This window comes from Pygoscelis adeliae, unplaced genomic scaffold, assembly GCF_000699105.1.
Source record: "Pygoscelis adeliae isolate BGI_AS28 unplaced genomic scaffold, ASM69910v1 Scaffold139, whole genome shotgun sequence".
NCBI classification, from domain to species: Eukaryota; Metazoa; Chordata; class Aves; order Sphenisciformes; family Spheniscidae; genus Pygoscelis; species Pygoscelis adeliae.
In genome coordinates, this window is record NW_008825613.1 from 473,176 (window position 1) to 493,929 (window position 20,754).

Here is a 20,754-nt window from a genome sequence, read left to right on the forward strand (position 1 = left end):
CTTAACCTAACTGTTTCTGGATACACAAGTCTTCACTCGTTTTCTGTTGAGGCCAAATTTCCTTAAGACTGTTTTGTAAGGGAGGCTTGTCAAAGTTGGCTGGAAGTCTATATGCGCTGTATCAAACGGTTCTGTGGTATCCATGTGGCGGGGATTCCTGCAGGGAACCACAGTAAGTTTGAGAGGCTGGATTTCCCTTTGCAGAAAACCAAACTTTCCCTGGTGTACTGTATTTATTTATGTGTTTGCTCAGACTGTTATTATATCATCTGCTAATTTTTCCTGGTATGAGCCTCAGGCTTCATTGTTGTGTTCTCCTGGGTCACCCTGGAACTCTTTTAATTTTGGTATTACATTTGCCACCTGCTGTTCCTCAAGTACCAAAGCACTTTTAAGCAGGAAATTACATAGCACAGCAAGTTCGTAAGATTCACTCTTGCCTCCCTTTAGAAACCCATCTGCTCTTGGCCTCATGTTCCTCTTCATTTGTTTTTTTCAGTCCATAATGTCTCTGAATGCTATGAATATTTGCAGGACCTGCTAGGCATCCCACGTGGAGAAGGTGCTGGCATGGGGACCCATCAGAGTCCTTTCATGGTGAACACAAAAGACGGAGGGGAAAAAAAAAAAAAAGAGGTTTTGTGTTACTGCCTTATTCTCTCTGAGCTTTTTTAAAAATTTTTTTTTTTTGCCTTGATCATCTCTTGGCCCTGCAGACTCCCTGGCAGGCTTCCTGTCACACTGTTCGAAGAAGGATTTATTTTTTAAAATTTATTAATAGTTGTGATAATGTTTGCAAGTTGGGGTTTGGATTCTTTTTTTTTGGCCTGCCTGATGGTGTATTCTGCTATATTGAAGCACCTGGAAGTCTATTAATACCAAAACCAAAAACTGAGAGATCTCTTCCCTAATGGGGAAAAGTAAATAAATTGCTGCATATTTTACCCTAGAACTGACAGGATCTCCTTGTTTGTTTGGTTTTTTAATCACCTGCTTTTGCCAGCGCTTGTGAACCTTTTTATGTTCTTCACTTGGAAGTGGCTGGTTTTTGAAGGCCATCTATTCCTTCTGAGTAACCTTCCCTGCACTGCTGCATAGCCGTGCTGACTTGCCTTGCCCTTTCTCAAGCCTGTCTCAATAAAAAACGCATGTGCTTTTTCTTTGCCTCCAACTGAGTGTCCTTAAGCAGTCGTGGGCCCCTCAGACATTTCACTCTTTCAGTAATCTGTTTTTCCTTCCTTTTAATGAGCTTCCATCTTTTTATGAAGCTCTCCTTTGAGGCTGAGAATGACAGTGATAGGGTGGTTTTTTTGTCTTTTGCAAGGATGTTGGAGCTAATACACAATGGTGGCTGTCACAGACCCCATTTTGTAACGTTTGCTCACTCTGCAGAGCTGCAAGGAAGCTCTACCTCCTCTACTTAAGTCAGGAGCCACCTCCTATCTGTATGTGATCATGTCCTCTCTCTCAAAGGGCTGAGCAAAGCCTCATCTTTTCTCTGAACCTCCTGGTGAGGATGGCGGTGGGTATTGTATCATTGTGGTCTGCCAGTCTCTAGCAACTGCTAACCGTGATATGCAGAACAGTTTTGGGGGCAGGACTGGGGCCCTGTCCCAGTGAGATGGGCTCCGGGGAGCTGCCCTGGGCCCCATGAGCCCCGACGGCTTTGCTGCCAAGCAGCACCACATCAGTGGGACATGGGGAATGATGTGAGCACCTGTTTGTGCCTTTTACATTTTAAAGTGCTCAGGAAAAAAAGAAATATCCCTATGTAATAATCATAGTTATTACTGCTATTGATCAAAGCGTGTTTTGACCAAAAACTTTTAAAATAATTATTTTTCATAAGATGTATATGGTACACCTTTTGAAATGATCCTACACGTGCTTTTACAAATTTATTAACATACTTAATGTCTGCTTCTTTGTGCAGTTATGTTTTCATAGTTTTAATTTAAGTTAAAATGAAAAAGATACTTGCATTATCTATGGATTATTAAAACAATACGAAAGTATCTTTAACTTTGCTTCAAGGCACATCAGCCTATTTAATTCAAAACAGCTTTAAATGATCCCTAAATATTTCAGTAGATTGTGACTGATCTTGTTGCATGATATCTTCTGCTTATGAGCAGCCCATTTCAGGGTGTGTACAGTACTTAGAAAAACAACTTATATGGAATGAAAATTTAATGGATTTCATGTTTCATTCTTAGTTTTCTTATACTTCTTTGTTTTCTTATACAACTTGCTTCTGTTCAATTGATTGCTTTGGTTCTGAGGAGTCAGTGTAATGATGGCAGCATGGGATACAATATCTATTGTTCAGGTAGAATCTGTTTCATTTCAAATGTAGTTTTTCTAAATGCTGCTCTCGAGCTTCTCCTTGAATTGGAAAGTAAAGCACATGTCCTTGCTATCTGAGTTATATATGCAATAATTATTATTTTAGTCTAGTTTTGGCGGTCGGGTACAGCTGACAGCTCATTATTGACAAGACTAGATCCATTGCTGTTGCTTTAGCATAGACTTGGATGTTTCAGCTTGGCCTGCAATATTGTAATGATGACTTTAAAACCCAGTCAGCCTTAGCTGGCTTTTTTTGTTGTGGGTATGTTTTTAACTATAATATAGATTTGTCTGAGAGTGCTTCAATTGATCTGTAAATTTTAAAATAGCATTTTAAGTCTTTGACAGTTTTTTTACATAATCTTATCTCTCAGCATGTAACTTTTATGCAGTCCTAAAGCATTTTAAAAATTCAAACATAACTTCTTCTTTCTTTATGCCTATTTTGAGCTCATCTTCCTCATTACACTTTTAAGAATTTAATCTTTTAAAGACTCAGAAGTGGAAATGGGCGTGTGACAAAGGACCTCGCCTGCTTCTTGGGAACTGGGGAAAAAGCCATGAGCAGAGAGGCAGAGGGAGGAGGTACCAGTCCTGTGTTGGTAGGCAGATGCTCTGCACCCAGAGCCGAGAGCTGTGTAACCACGTGTGGCTGCAAGCCCTGACTCATGAGCCTGGAAAAGCCTTGTTGGACCTCAGTAACCTGTAGGAAATGACTTCTGGGTGGGCAAACTGTGGGCAGAATAGCTTGTGTTACTGCAGATGACCATGTGGCTACATATCCAAAATTACAGGAGGGGGTATTAACTCTCCCCTCTTGCAAACTACCTTGCATCCGTTCCTGTTTTGTTCTCCTCTTGGCTCACCTCTTTTCCCTCTAGGTTTATTGACAGGTATCGCTCTTGCAGATTTCTTCCGAATCTCAGCAGGAGGATTTCTAAAGGCTGTGCCAAAACTTGGCCAAGTGTGGACTTGTCTCATTCCTATTCCTACGCTAAATTTCAAGTTCTGTCTTGCAGAACATGGAGCGTTAGAGCTTTCCAAAGCAAAGGCTGCCAGGATTAGTCGTATGTGGAAAAAAGGCGCCTGATTTTTCATAGAGGTTATTAAACCTTTTGGCCATGCAAATAAAAGTTCCAAGGGGAGGGAAAAGACTGGTGCACATACATTCATAGGGTAGCTATGTTTCTAGTTGATTAAGCAGCCAAGGTTCCTGATAACTCTTCTTTTAGAGTTGGGAATGGCAGCTCTGGTGTTACCACTGGAGAGTATATCGGCATAGGAGAACTTCAGAAAATATTCAAAGCAACAGTGAAGGCTAAGTACCTACCTAAGTAGGCAGAGGAATGCTATTAAATTGGTAGGTAAAGAATCGGGCATACAAATACTGAACAAGATGAAAGCCTGCGAATGCTTTTTCTGGCTTGCTGTTTCCATGTTCGGCATGTGAGATCACTCCACTTGTGAATAATGGTGTGAATTATTGCAGTGTCCATCCAAACTTTTCAAATGTACCTATCCTTGAAACGTCTGTACCTTGGCTTGAATTTCTTTTGCAGTATCTATTCGTGTATCACAGCCACTCTAGCTCCTAATGATTCTCAAATTCAATTTGGTTTTATTTCCTTTTTTTAAGCATTTGCTGTATTTCACTGATATGATGATGTCTGAAATGTCTGATTCAAGGGACTATTTATAGTAGCATAGTCAAGCATTTGCTTGAACATGTGCGAGCTTCCTTTCCTTGAAGATACTATTATAGTATAAAACATATCTAAAAGAAAGGAGATTGCTGTAGAAATATATACGTTGCCTACTTAATTTTGATTTCAAAAAGGACGTGCTGTAACTATTCTTAAATATGAATGTTGTTTTCTCCTCCAATTTCAGCAGATATCCTTTTCAGTGGGATGTTTTTGTGTTAAACCTAAAGATCTGCCTACTGGCTAATTTTTATGTTTCAAATCTGTCTGATTTTTCATTTCAGGCACGTGTGAATCCCATCAGTGTCACTCCACCCATACAAGCCATAGATCAGGATCGAAACATCCAGCCTCCTTCTGATCGACCGGGCATCCTCTATTCCATCCTAGTTGGTTGGTGTCTCCTACTCTTGCTATAACTCACAATCAGTCACTTTATTATGACCAGCCAGAGAAAGAGAATGAAAACTTAATAAAAGTTCGTATTGTTGTTAGTGGGATGTTTGAAATCATTGTTCTGCCTACTTACGCTTAATTGCAATTTAGAAGCTTATTTTAGATGGTTGCATTATTTATTATTATTTATTCAGATTAGATTCAGATTTGTCTGGCTTAGCAAATGGAGCAACACAGCAAGCAAGAGACTTGTCTGTGCTCGTAGCTATGCTGCAATGCATTTTTCATTCACAGGTGCAAAGGTGCAATAAAAGAGGCTAAAGAAAGGCAATCAGAGCAGGTTTCCTTCCAAAAGTCTTCTGGCACAGAGCAACTTAAAGGGTCTTACTGCATCCACCTTTAAGTTTGCTGCCTGTGAGCTTGCATGCTTTCCCTTGTAATTTAGTGTTTGTTTAGTTGACTGTGCTGTTTTCTGGCCAGAGAGGAATGCAGTTCTAGAAAGAGTTCAGAGAATACCCACTTAGCTGGGGGATTTCTTGTATTTTGCTGTGGTTTGTTTGTTTGTTTGCCCCTACTACTTTCCTGTGTTTGGCATTTGTTTCCAATTGCTTAGTTTGTGTGATTTGATAGTGGAAAGGCCTAAGGCAGTGGTTTGCAGTTGCAGTCCTCCACCTGCCCTGCTCTTCCCAAAGTACAGAGACTGATGTAGTAATTTCTGTGCCCTCTGACTAGCGTGGGAATTGAAAATTGTGTGTTTTGTGGAATCGCATCTGTTTCATGTTTGCTGTGTTAAACTGCAGCTACGTGGCTTTCTCAACCATGGAGAGGTGGAAGTAAAGATTTTAATGAGCAGATTGCGTAGTTTTGCTTGTCATTAAAAAAAATATGCTTATAGATATTATAGTTCTGTTGCGAAAGGGGAAAAATAGTAGGTTTGATGGTTTGATATGCCTGTCATTTTAAGAGCCATCTTAACAGTACAAATGAATCGCTACTGTACCAGGTACCATTGTACTGAATGTGCAGGTCCAGAGCTCTGTGTGCAAAATGCAGGAGCCTGAAGCCGCTCCATGCCAACAGACTAGTCTTGAGGCATTTCCAGGGCTCTGCTCCCAGGACCATGGCAAGGGACATGGCCATGGCAGACTAGCCTCAGCATGGCAGACCTCAGCATCCTCTAAGAAAAGAAATCAGGTTTTGTTTGGATAGCCATGAAGCAAAGCTAGATTCCTTCAGGCTGTAACTGGGTTCAAATCTGGCAGACCAAGGGATGCATTGCTGCCAACTAGTCCTTTTTCAGCAAAATTGTTTTGTAAGGAAATTTGTAAACACTTGTAGAGTAAATATACTAGGTGTTTTTATGTTTGAAAATTGACTTAGCTTAATTTATAAATTCTCCTATTGACAGTTATGCCCTAGTGCAACATTTAGTCTATTTTTTTAATGTTCTTTGTGTAACTCGCAAAGTTCTTCAGGAGAGAAATTACTAAAAATTGTGTTTCACTAACCTGCAATATTTTTAATGTTTGAATGACTGTTTTGACCTCAAAGAAATAATTCAGAAAGATGTATTGTAGCAATTTGGTTGGTTTGGGGGGGTTTTGAGGTTTTTTCAATGAACAGGCTGTGTTTTTTCTTTTCTTTTTTTTTTTTTTTCCTGTGGTCTTCAAAATGATTTAATTTTAGATTTTAAGTCTGCCTTCATCTTTGCCAGTATGCAGTGCTATTTATATTTTAGCCTTTACCTCAGAAAATATTAAATAGTTTCACAGTAAATAGGCCTTGCAGATATTTCTCGTTATATGGATTTTCCCCTTGCTTTAGATCTAAATGTACTTGTTCGTTATATCTTTGGATATGTCTTTATTTAAACACTGGAAGGTTTGAACTATGCCCATAGAATGAGAGAGTAAGCTGCTTACTGAATATGAGAATGATTTTGCATTTTATTTGACTTGATTGAGTTATAATTTGGCTCTTCTTTTACCCTGCTTTCTTCTTTCCCCTGCACACCTGTGCAAGTCAAGTCCTGGCATATGCTTTGGGCACTATGAATGTTATATATGAAGTCTGCGCATCTTTCTCAGTATCTTTAGGATCTACTGTGAAGACGTGTTTCTTTTAACGCAGCGATAACTTGCTTCTACTTGATGTGGCTTACTAACCTCATCCTTTAAGTGCCCATAAAGATCTCTGACTGATGCTTTCAAGCTAATTAGCCTTTCAAGTGTTCAGGTAGATGCCTCAGTGCTGCTTTCACCAAATCTTGTGATCCTTCCCATGAGGAGGGTACGAGTGAACCTCTTCAGTTCCAACAACAGGTTCCCCTGCAGTTCATTGAAAAGGAGTTAGACTTACTTGATGAGGTAACTATAAACGCCTGTGGAAGTCTTGTTACACATTCACATGAGCATAGCAGTGCTGAAGACAAAAGTTACTTGAGGGTAAGGCACTTGAGAAATGATGAAATATTCCAAGGGTGTTGCTAGCCCATTATTTTCTGCTTTCTTTCTCATTCTGACCTCTGAGTACAGTCCTTTCAAAGGATGTATCAAGATGTCTGAATGTACTTGTTCAAGTAGTTATGGACTGGTACTGATAAAATGATAGAAGATTAGGTCTTAAATATTCTTTAGGGTCATCCTAAGATTAGAGAACTAGTTACAGCATAGTACTGCTGGGATTGTTGCCTTCTATTTAAAGTATTGGCTAAAGTACATAATGAAAAACTCCCAAAGTACAGTAAAGTTCTTCAGAGAGGAGGACTGAACTAGGGCCATACTGTAATATTTCATTTCTTATAAAATGCCCAATATCTTTACATTTGGAAACATGATGTTTGGAAATTTTTTTTCCATGCACTAATTTTTCCAATCCTTGACTTTCAGGAATGTTAATATATTTGGGTCATTGCAATAGACCCACATATAGTGTCTGGTGTATGCAAGTATGTAAGCAAGCCCCCCTGCCTTTGCATGTAGGGTGTGTGCAATAAAAAGGGGGTAGAAGCCAGCTCACCTTCTCTCATCTGCAGTCTCACCCTATTTTTTTTGTTGGTGCTAACTGCATCACGGCCCTGTGCTACTCTTGTATTTACTGCTCAGCCCTGTTTGAAGGTTTTCCTTTAGCTATTTTTATTAGTAATTTTAAGGCTTTCTTTTCTCTGGGGCTGGTTCTTGGGAAATACCAATTTTTCCTCTAAATCATCAGCTTCTGGTTTTGACCCTGGACCTGTCTGTGATTTCTGCTGCCAATTTTGAACAATTAAGTGTTCTATTTGTTAGATATTTAAATGAAGAGCGAAAAAACACAACAACATTTTCGGCAGGTTCTCTCCAGTCCTGTGAGCTCCCTGATGCATTTGCCTGGCAGGCAACGTGCCCCACAAAAGCCCTCTTCTGGCTCCAAGAAAAGCAAAGCTAAGAGTTCTCTTGGCTTTGTGGGTATTCCTTTCTGCTGTAAGATCATCAAGTAGAAGAGGTCATGTTGGGGCTGTCAGCTCGCTGCTTCTGTTGCATGGGCCAAAAGAGTGTAACCAGAGGTCTGTTGAGCACTCAGTGCTCATTTTTGGTGCAGATGGTACAATCTCATCTCCATGTGCTAAAGTACAGAAAAGAAACCACATGCCACCCCTCATGTGCTGCCCTCCTTTCTCAAGGGTGCTTACAGACCTGCCAGCGTGTGCTGACCCACCACCTTTTGATACTCTAGACCTCTCCAAACACACAGACCAGCTGAATTTCTGGAGGCAGGAGACTCAGTGCTCATCCGTAGAGCTTTAGACCTCTCTGCTTTTCCTGGGTTACATCTTCTTGCAGGTTGGACTTGTGAGAGACTGGCAGTGTAGGGGTGGTGTGAACAGTTCTCTGTTGTTTGTAATATGCAGGTGACAGGTTTGGAAGGCACATAGTTACAGTTGCAGTAGGAAATTCCTCCTTTCTGGAAGCAGATCAGGCAACAGTGTGGACTGAGGGTTGGTCTGCTCTGTCAAAATACAAATATTTTTGTGTATGCAGAAGTAGATATCTCTGTTCCTGGGAAACTTTACTTTCAGAATTTAAGGTATCAAGTTTGAACTCTTACTGTGGCAGGCAGCAGCTGAGCAGGCATCATCAGTTAGGATTCAGGCAATCCAGCTCTATTATACTCTAATCTTGACTTTCCTGATCATCCTCCTTGCTGTCTTTTCCTCCTTTACCTGTTTTTTGGGGGGGGGGTTGGTGGGTTTTTTTTTTCTTTTTCTTTTTCTTGGATTCTTTCCTGGCATCCTGACACAATATTAGCTTCATCTTCCCTGCTGTAGATAACTTTGTGCCTCATATAGCTGTCTCCATCCTCCCCTATGTATTTGTTCTCCTTCAGAGAATGTCTTGGTTTTTACTTTTGCATTTAGTCCTTCATTTCTTCATTTTTCTTATCTTCAGCATCAGACCTTGTGATGTGCAGCCTCCTAAGACTACAGCAAGCTGTTATCTGCCAAAAGCTTGGAGCTCCCTGCTGAATGCCTACTGCTCTTAAACAATTAGATCAGTTAATTAGGAGTCGAAATTAAAAGGGAGGGAAGGGGGGGCAGGACTTGGAGCTAGAAACTCTGCATTTATGTTGGTGGTGTAATAGAAAAAATAATCTATAGTGGTTGTTCCTGTTACTCCTCTCTGGGTGTATGGCATACATGTATACAGAGATATTTGCAGAATATATACAGTGTGTGTATATATATATGTTCACTATATACACACACAATATATGCACAATAGACACACGGTATAGTGAACGGTTGTCATATGATGAGTTGCAAATTAAAGCATTGCACATGAGTTTGGACAGTAATCTGTCTCCTGGGATAGCTACTGACTTTCTGAAAGCAGTTTCTAATCATTCCACTTGAATGGTGAATAAATAACAGCATCATTTATCAGAAAAGTGGTATTTTTTTGTGTTGAATCTTATGCCCTGTTATACTGTATTGGCACGGCAATATTTGTCCTGCTCTCATGGTTGCTTTAAGATATCGTAACTCATGAGCTCAGAGGACTTACTGGGGCGTTTATACCATCAGCCAGGAGTGCCTGCTGCCTCTCGGCTGCTACACAGGACTATTCTCAGACTTAAAATTACTTGAGATTATAGACTTGTAATTTTTTGGGGGGAGTTTTTTGGATACTTTTAGTAATACTGATAAGCTGTGAGATGCCAGAGTGCATGCTGTTTCTAAACACTTTGGCTTTCTGAGCCCTGCTCTGTTCATATTTGTGCTCTCACATCTCCCCAGCTGAGAGTCGGGCTGGCTCAGGGGAAGTCAGACAGTTAAACCAAAACAAACTGGGATGAGACACAGAGGCTAGAGAAGGCACGCTCTGCCACACAAATGAGGAGAGGATATCCCATTTCTTTTAGAAGAAAGTATTTTAGAAAAAAAACTGGTATAGCCTCTGTTCCCTGGTAGGCTAGAGACTGTTGCTGAACAGTATCCCATATGCTTATTGCTGTATCCTGCCCTGGCAATTAATGCTTCACCATTGCTACTTTTTTGTGTACTTTCTTTGAGAATCATGCAGCTGGAAATCACTGTAGCTTAATTCTTACCTCCTCCTATGTCTGGTTATGCTGCTAGAGCCTTTTGGCTTGAGCAAGGTACCATGTGAAAGTTTTTGGGCTGCAACTGCCTTGCTGGCCAGCCTACGGGCCAGGCACAGCAAGGTCATGGCTGTCTTCATCCTTTGCATAGCCCTTGTTGGATCTCCATGGGTTAGCAAATCTGTTCAGGCTCTGACTGCTTCTGTTTTGACTGAGTTGGAAAGTATCCTGGAAACTTAGAGCCATGAAGACAGTATTTACTGTTGACAATAAATGGAAGCTGTTAGACACAGATGAGGTTTCATCTGATGCTTCCTCCCTGATAAGAAACTTCTTTTCTTAGAAGGATTTCTAAAATAACGTATCTGTTGTTACTTATGTATATGTTATTAATAATGCATTAAAGAGCTTGCCCATAGGTGCGACAGAGGGCTACAAGAACTAAGGTACTTAAAATGTGCATTTTAAATTGCAAATGTCAGGGCATCATCTGAAAGCAATAAGATGGCTATCATGAACTTAGTGGTAACATCTTTGTCAGAGCACCTTATTGTGTATTTTCTTTGTTTAAATGTGTGCACTCAAAAAACAATTCATAGTGTTCTCTGCTTTGTGACTAATGTCAGCCTATGTCTAGCAATACTTCAGGGGAAATGTACTTCAAAACTGGAGAGAGAAAATCTCAGTGGTATGTGTTTAGGAAGCTGCGTTTCAGGAATGTGGTGGATACAAGTGGAACATGATTTGCAGGGAAAGCTTATTTTTCCATATGTCCTCTTATCTGATTAGATTTATACATATCTCCTGGAAGCCAAGAAGCAGAATTTCCACGAGCTGCAGATGTGTTTGGGCTCCTGTTGTTATCAAGTACTTAGGGATTCCCAGTTGAGAAGAATCTTCATGGTTAGGGAGAGTAAGGAAATAATGATAGTATTAAATGCATAATGTTAGTAGTATCCTAAAGCTCCATGTACACATGATGCAATATTTTATCCTTAAAATAGCAGGATTAGTTTTTGTTCCTTTGATGACTAATGAGTAAAACAAATATATTGTTTAACTAAATCTTTCAGAAACAGCATTTGTTCAAACCTCAATGTCTTTTTTACAGGTACTCCTGAGGATTATCCACAGTATTTCCATATGAATCTCACAACAGCTGTACTCACACTCCTAAAGCCAATAAATAGGGATTTACACCAGAAGTTTGACTTGGTTATTAAGGTAATTTTGGCTGAATTCATATTTCCATATGCTTTTGAAAACTGCTTAGTAACAAAAAGCTCTAGAGAAAATGTGGGGTGGGCTTGCTTGTCTTTCCTGCATTTTTCTTTTTTATTTTTTAGCCTGTTAGACATCATTTAGCACAATCACAGGGAAGAAGGGTGTGAAGTATTTTTGAAAAGGGAATAAATTGTGGTAGAGTTCTAACATTTCATGTTATATTGATATTGTATGAACAAACTATGTGCCACTTGTACATTTGCTTTTACGAACTCAGTTGTACTGAGAATGCATTTGTTTTATAGTTCACGTTTTCTCCAGTTTACAACCCATGCTAGAGAATCACATAGATACAAATAATTGTCTAAGTACTGAATATTGGGAGCGAGGAGAACAAAAAATCATTTTCACAGCTTGTAGCAATTTTTGCTTGCTTGTTTATTTGTTTTTGTTCAGGGATGATTCAAAAAAAAAAAAAAAGGAAGTTCACTCCAGAGCTCTGCTACTGAATAAAAAGAAAGTTTCTGAAACATAACTAGTGCTGATCTCATTCAGCTCCTATTGCTGGGAAAAGACATAAACCGCTTCTGTGGGGCTGGTCTTTTCAAATCTTACCATTGATGAAGAGAGTTGGCTTCCCTCCTCTTTTGTACATACTGCTTTGTCCTTAATTTTACAGTCTGAGTCAATAACAGCCTACAGTTCTTAACTGAGCCAAGTGATCAAAGCACATATCAGTTAGTTGTGAAGAGTGTGTCTTTACAGAAAATCTCAAAATGTATCTTAATCTGGTTACTGAGTCCCAGTTTTGCAAGTATAAAATATTTTCAGTATTTGCTGCTTTCTTTACCAATTTGAAGATTAAGAGGAAAAGAACAGGAGGTGATGATATCAATATTTAATTGCTAAACTTGTTAAATGTAGTAAGCTATTAATTTTACTTTGAGTAAAATTGTACAAAGCTGTAAGCTTTGCTGCAGGTGAAATTTGTGTGAACAGACTGCAAAAGTCAGTTCAGCAAAGACGGTCTCTAATGAGAATAAAGCAGAATTACATTTCATTCTGTTGGAGACAGTCTGGAGTTGTCCCTAAAGCTGTTGTCTAATGACACAGAAAATTGTATAGGTTTTGATGTATTTATTGGTAAGCAGAGGAGCAAATAAAAGAGAAAGGAATCACAGTAGTCTATTTTAAAGTAGTTAATCACTTGTGTATTTATCAGTGTATTTCATGTAGAATAAAGAGTGGGCTTTCCAAACTGCAGCATGTTTTTACACAGGGATGTCAAAGCTCTTGCTGTTTGTTAGTAGTATTTAATCTAAGTACAAGGGTTGCGCTCATGTGGTAAGAATTATTTATTTGCCTCTCCTACCCCTCTCATTTTTTTTGGAGATGTTAAGGGTGGCACTGGCAGCAAGCAGTCCCTTTGGCAATAGCAGCTTCTTCAATACCAGCCTATGGAAATCATGTGCCATAGTTTTGCTAGCTCCCAGCCTTGATGCTTTTGGCCTGTCATGCAGTCAGACCAAAATGCTTGCTATTGGTCCTCAGGGAGAATGTGAGTAGGATTTTGTTCTTTTTTTTTTCTTCAGAGCAGAAGCAAAGCTCAATCTTTCAAGCATTTGGGAGTGGGGGGAACAATGATACACTCTTCTGCTCTCAAAATAAGGAAGAATGAAGGAACATACACAAATACAATGTGACAGAGCGACCTCGGTCCCCAAGTGTGCCTGTGCGCGGCCATGCAAAAGCTGACTGTGGCTAGTACCTGTGTAACTTGTAGGAATTCTTCTTTTTTACAGTAACTCTAAGCATTTATTAAGCATAGGAGAGTTAGGGACAGATTTGCAAGCTCCTGCTGTGCATCTCCAGAAGTCATTTAGATGTGGTGCTTAGGGACACCTAAGCTCCTTAGGTTTAGTGGTGGACTTGGCAGTGCTAAGTTAACAGTTGGACTCGATGATCTTAAAGGTCTTTTCCAACCTAAATGATTCTATGATCTCAGAGAGGGCAGCAGTTTCTCTGGGAAGATGGTAACAAGTTTATTAATATACAGGTCTTTTCTGTATCTTCTGAGGAATATAACTGATCATAGTATGAAGGAAGAGGAAATAAAATTGCAGTTTGTAGAAACTTTGAATAGCTCAGCACCTTTTTAAATACTTGTGTTAATTTCCTACCTCAGTTGATTTTGAGTGCATCAAAGTACAAGGCTTGGATACGCTTAGAGTGAAATAATTTGTGATAGGATTCTTTTAAAATTATTTTTGAGCTTACTTCCTGTTGTGGAGTTCTGCTATCACTAGGACAGATGAAGAAACTTAGGTGGATTAATATGCTAAGAAGTTACAGGTTAAAGCCCTGTAGCACTTTGGTTGGTTTCGTTGTTGTCAAAATTCAGCAGCCATATACAGTAGCACAATACATCAATTAAAAAAATCAGTTACACTGGTCTGATACCACATTCTTTGTGCCTAAATAGCAAGCTCTGTTGTTAATGGAAGTGTTTATAGGCATTATTAGGTTCATATTGCTGTGTTATATGTGCAGTCAAGGGGATAATAAGGAAAATTATCAGTCTGTAAGAAGGATAATATGCCACCTGCTAGAATAATAAAAGTTTCAATGCTGTATTGTTCAGGGACCTTTTGAACTGGTATAATGTCTCAGGCTTGTACCAAATCAAATCTTCAGGTTCTTGTTTTGCACATTCTCAAGTTTGCATTTCTTGTAGTGTTGAAGTTGTTGAATCTGATTCTATTTTATCTGGGGGGTGCGATGTGTGATGTTTCCCTTTAAACAGAAAATATGCTATTTTTGTGGGACTCACTAAACTTAATCTTTAAAATATTCCCTCTGATATCAGGAGATCAATTTTTTTTTTCCTGCCAAAATATTATGGAAAACGGTGAAATGGAAAAGGTGGTTGAGTCAATACACAAATATTAGAATGTGTGAAGTAAGGCGGACAGGAAATTGGTGCGCTCATCTGTGGTATAAAAACAGCATTGCTGATAAATGTTGAATTCTTAAATAGGTAGACAATAGAAAAAGCTAAACTTCTTAATAAGAAATGCTGGTTTTCAGCCTCCCTGCTATCTCCAGGAGATATTTGATCATAAGCAAGGAGGCAAACTTGTTGGCCGTCCTAGGGAAGCTCCTGTCACTTCCATTCCCTGCAAAGCAACAGGGGCTTTTACAAAAGAACATGTATTTTTTTGTGTGTCCCATTGAAATTTCCATGTGGCAACTGCAGGGCTGTCACAATAAGCGTGGGGATTTAAAGCCTTTAAACTGAAAGGGCTTTCCAGTGTTAATAATACTGTAAGTAAAAATACAGTCTATAGGAGACCCAAAATGTGTAAGGCTGTGAACATTGAGTCGTAAGTGTTCTTTCCTTTTACCTACTGTTGTTTGTGTTATAAAAGATTGTTCCAGAGATGCAAAAACACACCCCATAATACTAATTCCCTTTTTGAAATCAATTACTGCTTTTGGACTAAGTTTTATTTATAAATACATGTGTGTCATTTGAAGATTTGTGTCCATAAAGGCAAGGACTTGCATGTCTCTTTGGAGAGCAGACATTTTGGAGAGAACAATCTCCTCTGGAGCAGATGGTCCTGCTTTACATCAGGTAGTTGCTGAAGAAATCAAACCAAAGCTACAGTGAGAGGGAGTACACTTTCAGCAACCTCAAAGGCTAAAAAATAATTACATCTTTGATCTGCAGCCTTGCTGAAACATCTCCTGAGATTCTCAATAAAATAATAAACCTATTAAAACTACATTTCCTTAGCATTGTCACTGTCGTAGCTATCTTTCTCCTGGAGGACAATGGTTTGTAACAGGAAAGCATGTAATCTGTTTAGTCCTCAATAGAGTTAACTTCACCTTTGGTACCTCTTTGCTTGTAGAAGGGAGTATAGCTGCTTGAAGAAAATGGCAGCAGCTTTGATCACCTTTCTGGAAAAAACATGACCATTGCACTGTAGACATGATACTACATACTTGTTACTAGCTCTAAAAAGCATCAGTGAGTTTTTATGGGTTTTTTTGAAGCATGTATATCATGAAACAAATAGGAAAATTAATCAAATTGATGCACTTTGATCCTTTCCTATTTGAATGTAGGTTATTTATCAATCAGACAAAATCTAACCTGACATTTCTGTTAAAATCAATTTGCAAAGTGGATGGACTACTGAAGGCTAGATGTGCTTACACAGTGAATGGAATTCTAATGAATGGAAATGCTACACTGCAGTGGAATTTACCACACCTGTAAGAGACCAGATTTTGATAAAATTTAGTTCATAGGGCCTACGTGTGGCTTTCAGAGTAGCCTGAGGATGAGGAGCTACACTACCACAAGGGCTGTCAGTCCGGCCCAAAGAATGCATATGTGGAGATTTGGGGGAGAAATTGTCACTAGCAGATCATAAAGAGTTTTTGCTTTATAAAAATACTTTAAAAACATCATGACTTCTTAGATTATTTCAGTGTCTTGTGAAACAAAAAGTGATCCTCCTCTAAATAAACAAATAGCCATGTTATTTACTATGGTTACAGAAATTTTGTCAGCTCTGTTAAGACCCAAGGTGGTCCTACTGAAAATATGAATAGTAATATAGAGTAAAGGAAAATAGGGAAAGTGTTTTCTTTGCAACTGTTGCATAACCAGTTGATAATATATGTCAGAAGTCAGCTCTCGTTCTCCAACACATCAATATTGCAATGGGTTGGTATCCAGTAAGTAAGAAAGAATCAAGAATTTTGTTCATTCAGGATTGCTATAAAACCTGTAGGAGTTGCATTAGAAAAAAAAGACTGGAAGTACTTTGAGGCTAATGAAGTATAGGCATACCTTTTCACTTTACGGTTGTATCTCTGTAGTCTACGTTATTTACCTAGAACAATCAATACCTCAAATTTTCTCCAATGTAAAGAAAATGCATGCATGTCAGGTTCAAAATCAGGATAGGAATTTTATTTCTCTTGCAAGAATTTATTTTTTTGTTTTTAATGGCACGGGGATGCTTGTATTAATGACTAAAAATACTTCGAATCTTATAACATGAGGTGGAAAAATAGAGGAATGTTTTGTTGATCTCGTTTGGACACCTGTGTACTGGGGAAATTAAATTTATAATGTAGTTTCAGAGTAGGTTTTCATGCAACCTGTATGGTTAATTCTTAAACCACTGTCTGTTGTATTTGATTGTATTTATGCCATTGGGAAATTGGGAAGGATTCATGTAAATTGGACATCTCAATAAAAACTCCAATTAGATTTTTAAAAAATAGGAGGGGGTGTGCTAAGTTTCCCAGCTTCAAATAACATTTGTAGCCTGACTTTTTAATAAGACTTTTCCTTGGATCTGAGAGTTTTACAGCTCTTAGGGAATAGACTTTTACAAACAGAATTGCTTTGTGTCACAGTTCCTTGTGACACCTTTTTTGGTGCCTTCCCAACAGTGTTGGTAACAGAAGTGTACTTCAACACCGTGCCACAGCTGTGCAGAATGTTTTGAAGAATATCCTTATAGAGTATTTTCCATATCCTACGTACCTATCTCAAAAATGTTATCCCCAGGTGGTGTTTCAGTCAGACTGGCATTAACCTCGTGACAGATAATGCCATAGAAACAATTCTATACTGGGATTGCGTTTCCTTGTTGTTTAGGTGGCAACAGAAGGCCAACGCTGTGTGTCAGAGTTGAATAGACTGTTTGAAATGCCAGTGTTACAAGAAAATTGGTTTGGGGTCCCATTCTGCAAGAAGTGATGCTGAACTTTCCAGCAGTAATACCTACTCCGTTTACGCTTCAGGCTTGAATCTTTGAATGGAGTGTGATTTCCAATTTTTAGAAGGCTTCCCCCTGCCGAATTGGCTGTGGCATTTATATAGGCTGTGACTAGGCACAGGAGGTTTTAATAAATCAGTTCTACTTGCTTTGAGTATGCGTATAGAGACTGAGCCTGAGTATTAGCGAGACCAAATTCCATGTTAATGAAGAAAGATTGTGTGTGAAGCTTGGCTACAAATATAAAGTACCATCCATTGGTGCACATATTTGATTACATAAATACTGTTGTGATAGATTGGATATTAGGAAAAATTTCCTCACCGAAAGGGTTGTCAAGCATTGGAACAGGCTGCCCAGGGAAGTGGTTGAGTCACCATCCCTGGAGGTATTTAAAAACGTGTAGATGTGGCACTTACGGACATGTTTTAGTGGTGGACTTGGCAGTGTTACTTTTATGGTTGGACTCGATGATCTTAAAGGTCTTTTCCAACCTATGGGTGTGAAGTATTTTTGAAAAGGGAAATAATTGTTTATGATGAAATCATAAATTCTATGATTCTGTCATACTAGCATGGCATGAGTTTGTGTGCCTTTTCTCCTGCCCATCCCAAGAAACTGCCTGGAAACTGGAAAAGCCACTTTTTCTTTCTGGTGGAGGTGCTTTGGATCAGAGACATGCTCCCAGTATGTGCATTGGCTGTTCCGGTATAGTTAAGCCCTTTGCAATGTGCATGATTTTCCCTGATACAGATCTCAGCAGAAATGACAGAAACTGATGCTCTCCTACTACTCGTGCTGGAGGTTAATTGGTTTCTCTGTTCCTGTTGGGAACTTCATTGATCTCTCCTGTCCATTGCTCTCAAGGCTGTTGAAAATTTACTGCACTACGTGAAAAGAAGGCATAGCTTCAGCAACAGTCTCAGGACCAAACTGTGGACAAATGTGCACTTTGAAGGCAGAAAGTAAAGTGCATATATGCCGTGTTTTGTATGGCCTATTTCACTGAACAAAGACTGTTTTCTTGTTCGGAGTGGAAGTACAGGGAGACTCAGTGAGGATGCTTTGCCAGCCACTGGCAGGTGCAGAGGGCAAGGCTAAATGATCAGTTTTAAAAAACAGGTAGGTCATCGAGCACAGCACTAGGCTGGGGCCCTTTGCTTTTTAAGAAACTTGGGAATGATCTCGAAGGTTGAAATACTGAAATAAAAAAGCTTATTATGAACCTGAGCTATTACAGAATCATAAAATTGCCGAGATTGGCAGGCATCTCTGGAGATTGTCCAGTCCAGCCCCACTGCTCAGGTTGGGGGTGGGGTGGGTGTTAAGCATCTCCAAGGCTGTGGAGACTCCACAGCCTGTCTGGGCAACCTGCTCCGGTGTTTGACTACTCTCAGATTAAAAGAGTATCTTCTTATGTTTAAATGTGGTAACTTATATTTAAATTTTTTTTTTGTTTTTTTTTTCCCCCCAGAACTGATCCCAGCACTCCAGATGTGTCTCACCAGTGCTAAGTAGCACTTGACCCACTGGCAATGCTTTTCCTAATGCAGCACAGGTTTGCTGTAAGGGTATTTTTCTCAATTCATCCACCAGGACCCCCATGTCCTGCTCTGCAAAGCTGCTTTCAAGCTGGTTGGCCCCTAACGTGTACTGGTGCCTGGGATTATCTCTCCCCAGTTGCAGGACTTGGCGTTTTCCTTTTTTTGAACTTCACGAGACTCCCATCTGCCCATTTCTGAAGCCTGTCAAGGTCCCTCTGAATGGCAGCACACCTATCTGGCAAATCAGCCACTCTCCCAGTTTTTTATTGCCTGCAAACTTACTAAGAGTGCACTTGGTCACATCAACTGGGTCATTAATAAAGATGTTAAACAGTGGTGGTATCACTATCGACCCCTGGGTGCACCTCTGTTAACTGGCCTCCAGCTGCGCTTTGTGCTGTGGGATTGGAACACTGTGTACCCAGCAATTCAGCCACCTTGTTGTCCATCTGTCTAGTCCATACTTCACCAGTTGTCTAGGAGATCATATGGAGACAGTATCAAAAGCATTACACATGTCAAGATAAATAATATCCACTGCTCTCCCCATACCCATCAAGCCATTCATCTCATTGTAGAGGCCTGTCAGGGTGGTCAAGCATGAATTGCCCTGCATAAACACACACTGAGGACTCCTAATCTTCTCCTTGTCCTTCATATGTTTGGAAATGGTTCCCAGAATGATTTGCTCTACCATGACCTTCCCTAGCATTGAGGTGAAGTTGACAGGTCTGTAGTTCCCTGGATCTTCTTTCTTGCCTTTCTTGAAGATAGAAGTGATGTTTCTTTTCTTTCAGACCTCAGGAACCTCTCTTAATTGCCATGAACCTTTCAAATGTAGTAGACAGGGGTTTTGCAGTGACATCGGCCGGCTTCCTTAGCATGTGTGGGTGCATCTCATCAGGTCCCCTGGATTCATGTATGTCCAGTTTGTTTAAATATATCCCTAACCTGATCCTCCTCCAGATTTCCTTGCTCCAGACTTTTCTGTTGGGTCTCAAGGATGGAGATTACTGAAGTCAGGTCTTGCCTGTAGAGACTGAGAAGACAATGCCATTGTGTATCGCGGCCTTTTCCATGTTGCCTGTCACCCTGTCCCATTCAGCAGCAGGCCTACATTTTCCCTAGTCTTCCTTTTGCTGCTGATGTACCTATAGAAGCCTTTCTTGTTGCCATTCAGTTCCAGGTGGGCTTTGGCTTTTCTAAACCTGCATGTTAACCCTAAACTGCGTGCTCAGTGTTTCTGCAGTCTTTCTGCATCACCTGTCCCTAGTTCTAGTTCTTGTAGGCTTCCTTTTTATGTTTGAGTTTTGTCAGGAGCTCGTTGCCTATCCACGCAGGCCTGCTGCCAACTTCACTTGATTTCCTGCTTGTCAAAATGGACCCTTTTCGGACTTGCAGAAGGTGATTTATGAGAGTCAACCAGCTCTCCTGCACCCTGCTTCTCTCTAAGACTGTATCCAATGGGATCCTGCCAAGCAGATCTCTGAGATAAGCCAAAGTCTGCTCCTGTACTCTGTGTATTAATGTACAGACACTTCAGGGGGGGCATATGGTCATGCTGACTTCACAGAAAGGCTTTGAGAGCTTTACCTATAATGCTGCCCTGTTGGCATTCCCTTATTTATGTGCATATGAGGGTGGTCCCCCTTCAGCCCTGCTTTAATGGTTATGGGGATCCCTCCTGCTCATATCGCCCTGCAGGCTTTGGTGACCAGCCTGGGTCCACCACTTCCTCACTTGGTTGTTGGTTGTCATCTCTTTGCTGGGTTGATCAGCTGGTTGACATAGATGCTGTTCCCCCACCCTTACTATTCTGGTAGTAAAGATGAGGATTGACTGTAGAATTGCAGAAGGACTTTGTGAGACCAAATGAGTGGGTGATAAAACAGCTGATAAAATTAGGCATAGCTTAAAAATAAAGTGATACAAGAAAAGATCATCCTGGGCTTATACACAAAATGATGGGTTCTGGCATGACTTGGGTATGAGATGTTGGCATTGTAACTGATAACTGAGTGTGAAGATTGGCACAGTGTTCTGTGGCTGTCAAAAAAAAAAAAAGGCAAAAAAGCAAATTGAACATTAGAAATTATGAGGAAAAATGGAACAGAGGAAAAATCACTGCGGTACTGTACAGATCCAGGCTGTGCA

The 20,754-nt window shown here is 39.9% G+C and overlaps 2 protein-coding genes across 2 annotated transcripts in view; both read left to right on the forward strand.

The window, feature by feature from the left end:
* The window catches only part of LOC103924271, a 391,194-nt gene that overhangs the window by 148,920 nt on the left and 221,520 nt on the right, over positions 1 to 20,754 (forward strand). The window lies entirely within an intron of this gene.
* Positions 1 to 20,754, forward strand: part of LOC103924270 (protocadherin-15) — a 376,716-nt gene that overhangs the window by 148,920 nt on the left and 207,042 nt on the right. Inside the window, exons 8-9 of the mRNA XM_009332761.1 lie at positions 4,337 to 4,445; positions 11,137 to 11,249. Of these exons, the coding sequence (XP_009331036.1) occupies positions 4,337 to 4,445; positions 11,137 to 11,249 (222 nt within the window). The remainder of the gene's footprint in view (positions 1 to 4,336; positions 4,446 to 11,136; positions 11,250 to 20,754) is intronic.